General features: G+C 38.4%; 1 protein-coding gene across 2 annotated transcripts; it reads right to left on the bottom strand.

Moving 5' to 3' along the window:
- Window positions 1-1,507: 1,507 nt before the first annotated feature.
- On the bottom strand, window positions 1,508-11,353 carry srsf5b (serine and arginine rich splicing factor 5b). Of its 2 annotated transcripts, XM_079831456.1 has the most exons (9): window positions 11,201-11,353; window positions 10,686-10,739; window positions 10,330-10,458; window positions 9,142-9,212; window positions 6,584-6,715; window positions 6,289-6,358; window positions 4,775-4,848; window positions 4,473-4,580; window positions 1,508-3,002 (listed from the first exon to the last, which is right to left on the bottom strand). In XM_079831456.1, the coding sequence occupies exons 3-9, from the start codon at window positions 10,453-10,455 to the stop codon at window positions 2,753-2,755; spliced, it is 831 nt and encodes a 276-aa protein (XP_079687582.1). In that variant the 5' UTR covers window positions 10,456-10,458; window positions 10,686-10,739; window positions 11,201-11,353; the 3' UTR covers window positions 1,508-2,752. The 2 variants fall into 2 exon arrangements, with proteins under 2 accessions (XP_079687582.1, XP_079687583.1); XM_079831457.1 differs by lacking the exon at window positions 11,201-11,353 and having other exon boundaries at window positions 10,330-10,455; window positions 10,686-10,763.
- Between the last annotated feature and the right edge of the window lie 882 nt (window positions 11,354-12,235).

The raw sequence follows: 12,235 nt of genomic DNA, 5'->3' as shown, positions 1-12,235 counted from the left end.
TCGCCATTAAGCTATTAAACTGTTCAGGCCTGGAGGAGAGTGTAGTATATACACAATATATGAATTAAAGGATTAGTTCACATTGAAATTAAAATTTCCTGATCATTTACTCACCCCCATCTCATCCAAGATGTTCGTGTCTTTCTTTCTTCAGTCGAAAAGAAATGAAGTTTTAGAGGAAAACATTCCAGGATTTTTCTTCACACAATGGACCTCAATGGCAACCAAAATGTTAAAGGTCCAAATCAATAGAGTTTCAAAGGGCTTCAGAGGCTCTGCACGATCCCAGCTGAGGAATAGGTCTTATCTAGCGAAACCATCAGTCATTTTCAAGAAAAAATAAACATTTATATACTTTTTAACCTAAATTGCTCCTCTTGCGCTGCTCTGCGACGTGTCACGGATTGCGCAATCACGTCGGAAAGGTCACGCTACACGTAGGCGGAAGTACCGCCCCAAGCGAACATGTGAAGACCAATACAAACGCCCTTATCAAAAAATCGTCCGACATTGTTGTTTAACCTTTTTTTGCTAAAGGACGTTTGTATTAGTCTTCGCACGTGACGTGCGCTTTGTAAACACGGGGGCGTACTTCTGCCTCCGACTAGTGTGACCTTTCTGGCGTGATTGCGCAATTTTAAAAAGGTTGAAAAGTATATAAAGTGGGACAATAAAGCTGAATCTGAGTCTATCTATTTGTGACATGACTTTTTATCATATATATTTAATAGGCTAAAATATAATTTTCACTAAAATAAAACAATTACAAACCTAAAAACAAAACCAAATTTTTTTAACCAATCATCTGAGCTGTAAGTGCCATGTGATCAGTTACTCCGGACCAGAACTGCAGGAAAACACTGTTAAGCACAACAAGAATGTGCAGACTTTATCTTCTAGATATTACTAAAACATTTGACAAAAAATCCTAAAAATAGAGCATAGGGTAAATCTTAAAATTGACTATTCAGGGGCGTTTCTAGGATTTTCATTTTAGGGGGGCTCAGCCCCCAGTGAGGATATGGGGAAAAAATGGTAACACTTTAGTTTAGGGTCCAATTCTCACTATTAACTCGTAGCTTATTAGTATGCATATTAGGATATTGGCTGTTTATTATTACTTATAAAGCAAATATTAATGCCTTATTCTGCATGACCATATACATCCCTTACTCATACAATGTATGATTACATGTTTATAACATAGACCGTAAAATAACTTTTTGAAGACCCCCTAAAAAGGGCCTAGTGACACCCATGGGACTATTTATCTTTTCTAACACAACAGCGGCAAAAGCAGCTGAAGTAATAGACCCTAACAGTAACATCCGAAGTGACCCCATAGTTTAAAAAAATTTGAGGACTTGAGGAATTTTGGACCAAAGTACAGTGGGTGCTGGGGCCACAGATAAGGATGAAAGATATACAGAGTAGAAGAAAGCACTTTTTTTCCTTCCGTGAAAAACAGCATCAGTCCAAAAAGTTTCAACACAATGTGCAATTGTATGTGGTTGCACAACGACACGAAAGCTGCTTTTTCAGCTGACTTCAAACAGGTGCCATTTTTTTATTTGAATATCACCATTTATTTAATAAAACTATTCAATAGATAAAGCCATAAAGCAAATTATACAGAGAAAGTCTTAAAGGAGTCTGATGCTTGATATTTCAAGACACCTTTCAAGCGTGAAGAACAAAGTTGCAACCTTTATGTTAACAATAAATGTGTACTGTAGTTAACTTTTTTTGACAAACAATATTTCTGTCTAACATGTAATGATTTTGAGTTTACAGATGAACTGACCCTAGTACTAACACATCATTTAGGGAATTTATTATTTTCTTTTACAGTGCTACACAAACTATAAATGTTCAAAAACATTGAATTCATATTTATATCATGGTACAGGAAGTTGACTCGTATTTCAATGGATGAAAAACATGCATCAAAACATATCCAGTCAAAGTGTGACATTGATTCAACATGATACATACTGTAAAACAAAACAAAAAATACTCAGAAGCATGAGACAGTTATATAATACATCAAAAATATGGCATATTAAAATCTCATCCTCTATTGTAAAAAAAAGAGAAAAAAAAAGAAGAGAATATGCATTGCAAAACAAGCAGAATTTAATAGTTCAAACAAATGCAACATTAAAATGTGTATACACAATGAGAAATCAAACGCACACATATGAATAGGCTGGTATATAAAACAGGGATTCACAAATGTGTAACAAGATTTCTTTATTCATGCAGCGTGAAGGGAACTCAGATAATTATTTGACTTCTTTCATTTTAACTCAAGCATCTACGCTACAAACAATTTGCATTATTCATAAAACCCTAATTACAAGTTTTTAGAACACAACAAAGGTTCAAACTTACTGAAAACAATCATATTTACTGGTTTGTCCATAAATATGTTTATACAATTAAAGAATCTCAACAGAAATTAACCCTCACTCTGTATGTAGTGATAAAAAAAATAACCACAAAAAAAATTTAGACATGAACTTAAAACCCAACAAAAATAGCTGTATAGTCCTGATTTAAATGGACTCGCCTGTCAAAAACCTTTAAATGAACGACAGAGCTGTAAAACCACTGGCATGGAGAGAGGCCGTCCCTCCACTTTCGGGACCTAAATTGACCAAAGGTGGGACAATATTGCTGCGATAAACGTCATCAGCCTCTTTCAAAGCCTGACCACAGACACTTCCCTCAGCACCCAGTGCAGCGGCGTCTAATGACGGCTGTCAGCGGACGGGGAACGAGACGGCGGGGGGCGCTGTGCCGGGGTCGGCGGGGATGCTGATTCAGCACGTGCTGCTTCTTTGGGCCGCACAGGAGAAGTACTGATTGAACGGGACCGACTTCTTGAGTGGTTATGTGATTTGGGGCTGTGGGAACGGGAGCGGCTACGAGAACGTGATGCGGAACGCCCTCGTGAACGAGAGCGAGAGGAGCTATTTGAACGAGACCGGGTTCTGGATCTACAGGACAAGAGAAAGCAAGAAAAAATAAATAAATTCATTGATCCATCTACACACTACTGTTCAAGAGTTTTTAAAATTTTTATATTTTTATCAAGGCTGCATTTATTATTTGATCAAAAATACAAATACAAAATGTAAATTATTCCTGTGAAGGTAAAGCTGAATTTTCAGCATCATTACTCCACTCTTCAGTCACATCATCCTTCAGAAATGATTCTAATATGATGATTTGGCACTCAAGACATTTCTTATTATAATCATTGTTTTTGAGGAAACCGTGATGCATTCTTTGATAAATAGAAGGTTCAAAAGAACAGCATTTATTTGAAATAGAAAGCCTTTGCAATGTAATGTCTTTACTGTCAATTTTGAACACTTCCATGCATCTTTGGTAAAAACAAACATTAATTTGTTTAAAAATAATAATAACAAATAAAATAAAAACTTTCTGACCCCAAGCTTTTAATTAATACTGTACAAATTTGTAATAAAATAATAGTAATTATGCTAATTTTATATTTAGTTTGAATGTTTTCATATATACATTTTATATTGATAAAGTACTATATTACACATGTATATTATAATATAATATATATAAATACACAGTATATATATACACATTACCAGACAAAAGTTCGGAAACATTACTATTTGTTATGTTTTTCAAGTATCTTAAGCTCCTAAAGCCTGCATTTATTTGATTAAAAAAACCCAGAAAAGGGTTAATCATAAAATCGCCCTGATATGTCACTAGACATTAAGAAATCATGTTAATTTCAAATATTTATATCACTGACAACAGAAATCCGGCCAGGATATTGTCATTTAAAAGTGAAGTTGCAGCCCTCAACTGATGTTGATGTTATAGCCTAGAAATCTAGACGCAGTCAGGTTAGTCTAGCAACTCTCCGTTGGCTTGCGAGCTGGAAAAAACAAACTCTGGTCAGGCCAATCACATCGTGTATAGAGTCGGTGGGCGGGCTTAACATAATGATGGCAGAGTTGCTGCGGTCCCGCGTGCTACTTGTAAACAAAGAAGCTGGTACAGCTGCTCTTACCAGCACTCGTGAATGCAGTGATGGACAGCTGTCCTCATTCGACTGGTGTTTGGATTAATTAATTTATCAGAAGTAACTCCATTTTGTAAGCTCAATTTCAATGTTCATCTAAGTAATTCCAAACATCGCGAGGCAGACGACGAGATTATGTGATCAAATACACTCAACTTATTAACACGCTCCACAGCACCACCCAGTGGATTTAGTTATAACTGAGTTTTAGAGGGATTTATCATGGATTCACTGCATTTACGGCCAGCAAAGCAATATAGTAAAATTCGAATAGTATATTTATTTTTCGAATATTAATTACAGATCGAATAATCGAATATTCGTGCACACCCCTAATATATACACACACTAAACTTCAAACAATAACAGACAACTAAAAACAAGAATAACTCACTTTTTCCTGGAAGCCTCAACAAGTTTGATTTTCCTTCCATTGATCTCTTTCCCAGACAACTTCTCCATAGCATTTTTTAGATCATTATGACTGGCAAACTCAACCACACTGTAGAAAGATAAAAGTATTACACAAAACATCCAAAAAGTAACAGTATAAATTTAGAGTCAATCCATGATTTGTCCTCATTGTGATATGCAACCATTTAACATAACATATTTACAGTTCCTGTAATTGATCGAATTCAATGCAACAAAAAAACTTTACTGGGAGAGTAACAGGAAAGAAAATACCCAGCTTACCCCTCATTAAGCTTTGGCCGATGGGCATCTGCAAAAGTAACCTCTCCAGCTTGTCTCATGAAATCCTTTAAATCCTACACACAGTACAGCAGCATTTTGAGTTAGCAAGGTAACTTAGGGGAGCACATTTACACGTTTATAAGTATCAGGGTAAATTAACTATCAAAGTTGGGGTCCGAGAACCTCTCAGATCTTGCTCAAGCCTGGACCATGGTCAATATGCTACATATAAACATTAAAATGAAGTTGAAGGTATGAAAACTGCAGCACATGGATAGATTTGTAACCAACAAAAAGCTCTGGGTAACGTTCTGGATTAGAAATCAGAAAAGAATTGCAAAAAAGCGAAGCCAAGCGGACACTTGGAAGCAAAACATGGAGTGCTGCAGAGGGGTGAATCAGCCCTTCAATCATGTTCTTTGGGATTTCTATGTAAAGCTTTGTGAAGCTAATCCTGGCTTCTGAAATGTGCAGACATTGCTTCGGTTTCATAGCCAAAATTAATGAGCACTGGAATGAAAAGGGGTGGCGTGTTAAACAAGGGAACAATGTCGACCAGGGAAATTTTGGCTTGCAATGCTGTGACATTCCCGGACCCCTGTACAACAAGACTCAAGACTAGCAGAGCAACTACGTGGAGCCGAGGGGCTCGTAAAAAAAGGGCCCCACATTTAGTAAAATGTACATTTACATGGCAAATGCATTCTTACCAAAACACAAGTGCATACAGTGTGGTAGTGCACAAGGCCTCCCTCCATCGATCGTACCCTATTTGTGCCATCCCCTCATGGGCACCGAGCGTAAACAGCGAGGAAGAGATTATAGACTAATACCTGGGAACGTACCCATCGGGCTGTTTTATCCTCGGCCACGTGTGTGGGACCACCAGAGAGCAGGGTGGGTGAGTATACCGATCGAAGCCTCTCAAATTACCGAACCCCTCGATTGACTGTGTAAGAAAGAGATTCGCTCTCTTTCTCTCTTTTTTTCTCGCTCTCTTTCTGCACCTCTCTCTCTCGATCTCTCGCTTTCACTCTCTGTCTCTCTCTCTCTTTCAGCTCGGCACCGTCACAAACTGCGCTTTGTAGCGGCAGCCGCTGCATCTAGAGCGAGAGGGCATCACTCACAGAGAGCTCTCGTGCGATCGGCGGAGGTCAACTAGGCGTGGGACACAATGGGAGTGGCTTAACCAGAGAGGGACCCTGTAGGGGTTAACTCCACCATTAGCGAGCTCTTCCATACGACACAACAGTCAGGCTGGCAAATAGAGGGGTGAACAATTGGTTAAAACAGAGGCAAAGTGACTTAACCTTACTGTTTCCTCAGTATTATATGACCTTGAATTTGAAAGTACTTCTTCCATTGATTTACATTTCATTTGGTAATACATCAATTTAACTCTACATATTCTAATCATCTATGAAGAAATCCTTTTTTTCTTTCTTTTTTGTTATTTGAAGTGCTTGGGAATACTGACTCCCTAAAAACATGACAGGAAACTGATGAACACTCACCTGCCAGCTGACTCTTGACGACAAATTCTCCACAATGAGACGATTCTCCGTACGCATTGGTGGAGGGTTCCTGACAGGTGAGAGAGTTCGATTATTGACTTGATTTCTACTGAACATAGCATGTTTACGCAACCTTACCTGTGCAAATATGACTTTACTATCACTTTTTAATAGATTTAATGTATCTTTTATGAATAATAGTATTCGTTTCCTTTAAACAAAAAAAAGTTATTTTGTTAATGCACAATAATAATAAAAAAAAAGCACAGTGTATTTAACAAAGATTGACTCCTACCTCCGGCTGTCCTGGGAGCCACGACTATAGGAGCGAGGGGGGAAACGTCCTCCACCACCACCACTACCTCCACCAGCACCACCTCGACCTCGGCCCCCACGCAGGCGGACACGGGCATGTTCAATAGTCACTCTGCAAACAAAAGTTCTGTCATACATGTGTCTGCCTCAGCTAAGTCTCAGTTCCCTTCAAGGCTTCTTCTCTTCTACCCCTTTTCCACCAAGGCAGTGCTAGAGCTAGCTCAGAGCCAGAGCTAGTCCCAGTTCATAGTTGGTTCGACTGAGGAGCCTTCTATGAACCGTTTGCTTTTCCACATGCTGAGAGCCACAACAGAGCCATGTCTTACGTCACTGTATACGTCTCATCTTTCTCAGCAACGCTAGCCAGGCAGCGGCAGTGTTGCCGCGGGCTGTTTTTCATGTCCCCGGGTTGAAGCGACCCAAATTATGTGATATTTAGCCCCAGGAATGCAAATTTTAGTAGGCAACCATGCCAAAAAAACATATTTTACCCCCAAATGTGATTTTTACCGGGGAAGCCCCCCTGAAACGCGATTGGGCTTGTTTTGATTAGCAATTGGGCAGGTTTTGTTGTGAAAACCTGCCAACCCTGGGCAGCGGGAAACACAAACACACCAGGCTTGTTCGAGATGCATCAGCGCTGCACAGACCGATCCATGTATGATATAAAAAAAACCCCCGCATGAGTGAATCAAAAGCATAAGGAGTCATATGCTCTCGCTGGACTAGTTGTCATACAGAGATCGGTCTGCAAAGCCCCGCTGCGAACAAGCCTTCCATCAACAATGCAAACGTTGCGTTACTATTGATTCACATGGCTTTACGATCTTACATCGGCATCAAAACACAACGAAAACACAGCAAATCCAATGCATTCATGCAGTTCGCCGTAACTTGTATAGACGGAGATTACAAACGAGCAGTAGCTGTTAGCTCCATTAGCTGCTATTTCAACAATGGCGGATTCTCAAGTTTGTGTTCGTCTTGTTGACCCCGCCCCCAGCGCCTGACGTAATCGGTTCTTACTTCTAGCCCAGCAATGTTTTGGTGCTACTTAAGAACCACTTTTCCTGGCTCGGAGCTGGGGCTTTGGGTGTGGAAACACAAAGAACTAGGGGTGTAACAATTCGTTTTAACAACGATTCGATTCGTATCACGATTTGAGGTTGTCGATACGATTCAAGGACGATTTTGGTTCATTTAGAACGATACGATCCGAAACGATTCAGTGACCTGAAATCGATTCAGTAACTTTTTAGCCAAAAATTGTGTGACTGAAATAAATATCTGGATACTGGTCAGTGCAGGTGAAGTTTCCTAGATTCCTGTTGTTTCTTGTAAGGGAATCAGGTATCAATTAATTATGGATATAAACAAACAAGTAAACAACAATTAATGGCAAATGCATTCAAATTTTATTTGAATAAAGTGCAACCAACAGTTTAGGTTGAATTAACAGGAAGTTAACCTTTTCTGCTCTCATTTTCAATATTCAATACATTTTCAATAAAAGCACAGTAAGTGCAACCAACATTTCAACAGTAGGTTAACCTGCTACTTCTGCTTTTGTTATCCAACATAATAATATTATATTAATATCAAAAATAAAGTGCAACTAACTTCTCTTCAGGTTTAATTAATAGTAGGTGTACCTGTTACTTTTGCTGTTGTTTTTCAACATTAAAATAATACAAATACAATATTAATATCAAAGTGCAACCAACATTTCTTCAGTTTGAATAAACTGGCTGAACCTGCTACTACTCTCAGCTTAATAAACAAACAATATTTAACAAAAGATAAAATGTAACCAACTACTCTTCAATGACTCTACATATTTCTTTTTCAAAAATATCAACATGATCTGACCGCAGAACACTTCTCTGTGCGTTCACTATGTTGCCAGCAGTACTAAAAACTCGCTCTGCTGGCACACTGGTCCCAGGAATGCACAGGTAACATTTAGCAAGGGTTGAAAGTACAGGTAACACGTTACTAACTTAGCTCTTTCTCCTGGTGACTTGATAATTTCTCGCTGGTTGGCTTCTCCTCTGCCATACGCCATGCTGTTTTGTTTTCTTAGCGCTGCTGCTGGTGCGTGCGTTGCGATGATGTCACAGATAGGCAGACTGAATCGAGTAACGTTTAACGCCTTTATCATTAAAAGTGCTAAGAAAAAACATCCATTTAAAGTCTGACGTGCTTAAATCCAATGCGTTATTTCCTATGATCGATACAATCGATTGATTACCTTTTAAAACGATGTTAGATCGATATATGTCGTCCGGAAGGCCAACTTGCCGAGCACAGATCGATGTAGTTAGATCGTAGGAAAATAAATCGATACATCGATGTAGTAGATGAATCGTTACACCCCTACAAAGAACCGATTTGAAACTAGGCTCTGGCTCCGAACTAGCTCTAGCACTGCCTTGGTGGAAAAGGGGTATTCTTCTACATAAACAGATTGGATTTTCGTTACTATTGTTGCCGTTTGCTTGCTTGCTCACTGATGTAATTAAGGCTGTTAAATTATACCTCTCATTGCAGAGCTCTTTCCCATCAAGCTCATAAACAGCATCTTCTGCATCTCTAGGATCATCAAATTCCTGTAAAAAAAAAAAAAAACACTTAAGGTTTACATGTGTCTATTATTAATAATAATAATTTGTTACATTTATATAGCGCTTTTCTAGGCACTCAAAGCGCTTTACATAGAAGGGGGGAATCTCCTCAACCACCACCAATGTGCAGCATCCACCTGGATGATGCGACGGCAGCCATATTGCGCCAGTACGCCCACCACACACCAGCTGATTGGTGGAGAGGAGACTGAGGGATGATACCAATCGTATATATATATGGGGATGATTAGGAGGCCATGATGGACAGGGGCCAATGGGCAAATTTGGCCAGGATGCCGGGGTTACACCCCTACTCCTTATCGAAGGACATCCTGGGATTTTTATTAGATGCATCTCCATTCTTGAGCTTTAGTTTATTTTTCCTAATTACTTTTCCAATTAATATTTAGTATTACCTTTTTTTTTTTTTACATGCATGAATTGTTAAATGCTCAATGTTGTTGTATGCATTTCATAATATTATATACACTACCGTTCAAAAGGTTGGGTCAGCATGACATGTTTTAAAAGAAATCAATACTTTTATTCTGCAAAGATGTGTTGAATGGATTAAAGGTGACAAAGACGTCACGGATTTCTGAAGGATCATGTGACACCGAAGACTGGAGTAATGGCTGCTGAAAATTCAGTTGCCATCACAGGAATAAATTACCATTTAAAATATATTAAAATAGAAAAAACGGTATTGTTTCACAATATTACTGTTTTTCTGTTCAAATAAATGCAGCATTTGGGTTCCCCTAAACGTTTGAATGGTAGTACATTTTTTAAATATATAGTATTAAAATAACAAGTATATACTTATAACCTGAAAACAAAATTATATATACATACATACACGCACACTTCATTACGTGGCTTTCTCAAAATCAGGAGAGCTTTCTATTTAAAAACACCGTCCATGTAGAAAGCTCACTAGGTTTTGAAACACGGCCCATGTGCTATTAATATTACTGAGGTTAGGCACGGACATCCATACAGTAAAATAGCTTTTTAAGGCAGTAATTACAATTTAATACAAAAAGTATGTTGTTGCGATATCGGTCATTTTATGAAATTGTTTACAAAAGGCAAAACGTACCACAAATCCGAAGCCTCTTTTCAGGTCGATGTCTCTGATTCTCCCATAACCCTTGAAGAACCGCTCGACGTCCTTCTCCCGAGCAGAGGGGTTTAATCGACCGATGAAAATACGACACCCGCTCATCTTCTTTAAAATAAATGCAAACAAGGTTAAAATACAACCGTAGTAAAATGTTGCTGTTATCCTACAAGCGTCAAACACCGACGAAGGCTAGAGGGCCTTTAAGAACCACAACCCCATCCACAAATAGCTCATTAACTGGTGAATCGTTCCACAAAACAGTCGGTTAAACAACGCATTCCTTAAAAGCTGAATTCAGACAAGTGTGAAGATGCACGGTCTCAGGAACATACCTCTGTTTAATCTTTCTCCGCTGAATGAGTCGTGCCTGCCTTCGCGAACAATCCCTTTCACACAAAATGGAGTCAGTCAGTTTAGAGCTGCGAGGTGCGAGCGACGCTCAAAGCTGATCTGAGATCAGTTCGGAACACTGTGCTGTACTACTGGCATATACAGTATATTACTCGATCATTTAAAGCGTTATGTAGCTATATAGGTGGAAATAAATCAATTAGTTAAAATTGTGTCAAATGTGATTTTGCTATTATTTTGTATAGAAACGAAATTGATTCTGTAGTGTCAGTGTTACTGTCTATTATTAATATTTTTTATTTTGACAAATAATCTGATATGCCATATTTTTTCCGACCATAAAATACTTGATATAGTTTAAATGGCGTGTACGCACTGTGGCCAACTGTACTTTGATCGGCTGTTTTCAATAAACCAGTTGAACCGGTTCACAAAACCAGTCTGAGTGATTCACGAATCAAACTGAATCGCTGAATAACCGTAAATTTCGACTTACTGAACGGAGAACCTCCTCTTCAGGGCCCGTATTTATCAAGCATCTGATAATTACTCACAAGAACACTGCTAAGAATTGACTTGAGTAAAAAAAATCTTGGCTCAAAGCTGTGCTTAAAATTTAGTTATCAAGCATCTCAATCAAACTTTAAGTGAAGACGTAGGACTAAAAAAATCTTAAATTTTAGAGTTGATTTACGACACTTTGCTGTGCCACAAACGGGATTTTGGATGATGTCATAGGCATGAACCAATCACTGAATAGATGTCCTTATTTAAGAATATTCTCAGATAATCACATTGAATGGTGAAATTCCTAAGAGGGGTATACATTCAACACACATTTGACAATAAATAATTTTCAAGAGAATACATTATAATAAACACATTTGAAATGAAAGATAAACACGTTTTCCACCATGTCTTAATTACAATTTTGAAACTGGTGTGCTATTAACTGATCTGCCTATATGGCCTAGATTTTTGGATATAATCAGCCACCATGGATTCCAAAAGAAAACCGAACTGGCGGGAGGAAGAAGCGCTACTGCTTAGTCGAAATTAGACGAACAGCGGAAATGTTATAAAAGGCAAGTTCAGCCCAACATTAACCAGCGCTGACAAAAATGATGCCTGCTCTGTCCAAACGATAAAGTTTGATCAACTGCTCATTGTCAAACATTTCAAAAACATTCTTCCTCTTCTAAAAAGATTTGCCAAAGAGTGCCATCACAAGCCCCTACTGGCAACTCCTAACAGAGTGATTCTTAGCTTTAAGAAATTTTATACTTAAGTTTGAAAGTAGGAGTACATTTCATGAATTCTCAACACTGAAGACTAAAATGGCACTTTAAGAAGCTTGATAAATACGGGCCCTGGTTCAACTCACATAAAAAAAAAAAACTTCCGGTGGACTATTTAGCTTCTCAATGTGCTCCATTATGGCCGCAACAAATTAATTGTGAACTTGAAATTACAATAAACGGCTTTATTAATCAAGTTCGTTCGAAAACAGGTAACAAAGAACCGGGTTGTT

This window comes from Gobio gobio (genome assembly GCF_949357685.1).
Source record: "Gobio gobio genome assembly, chromosome: 12".
Classification (NCBI taxonomy): domain Eukaryota; kingdom Metazoa; phylum Chordata; class Actinopteri; order Cypriniformes; family Gobionidae; genus Gobio; species Gobio gobio.
Note: the sequence above shows the minus strand (reverse complement) of the source record. Positions and strands in the feature narration are given on the sequence as shown.

What these genes read in the sequence shown, in the direction of transcription:
- srsf5b (XM_079831456.1), bottom strand. Translation starts at nt 10,455, where the DNA reads ATGAGCGGGTGTCGTATTTTCATCGGTCGATTAAACCCCTCTGCTCGG. An exon ending in AAAGAGGCTTCGGATTTGTG is followed by an intron (nt 9,213 to 10,329) that starts GTACGTTTTGCC and finishes TTTTTTTTACAG; the next exon opens with GAATTTGATGATCCTAGAGA. An exon ending in GTTGAGGCTTCCAGGAAAAA is followed by an intron (nt 3,003 to 4,472) that starts GTGAGTTATTCT and finishes CTTGTCCTGTAG; the next exon opens with ATCCAGAACCCGGTCTCGTT.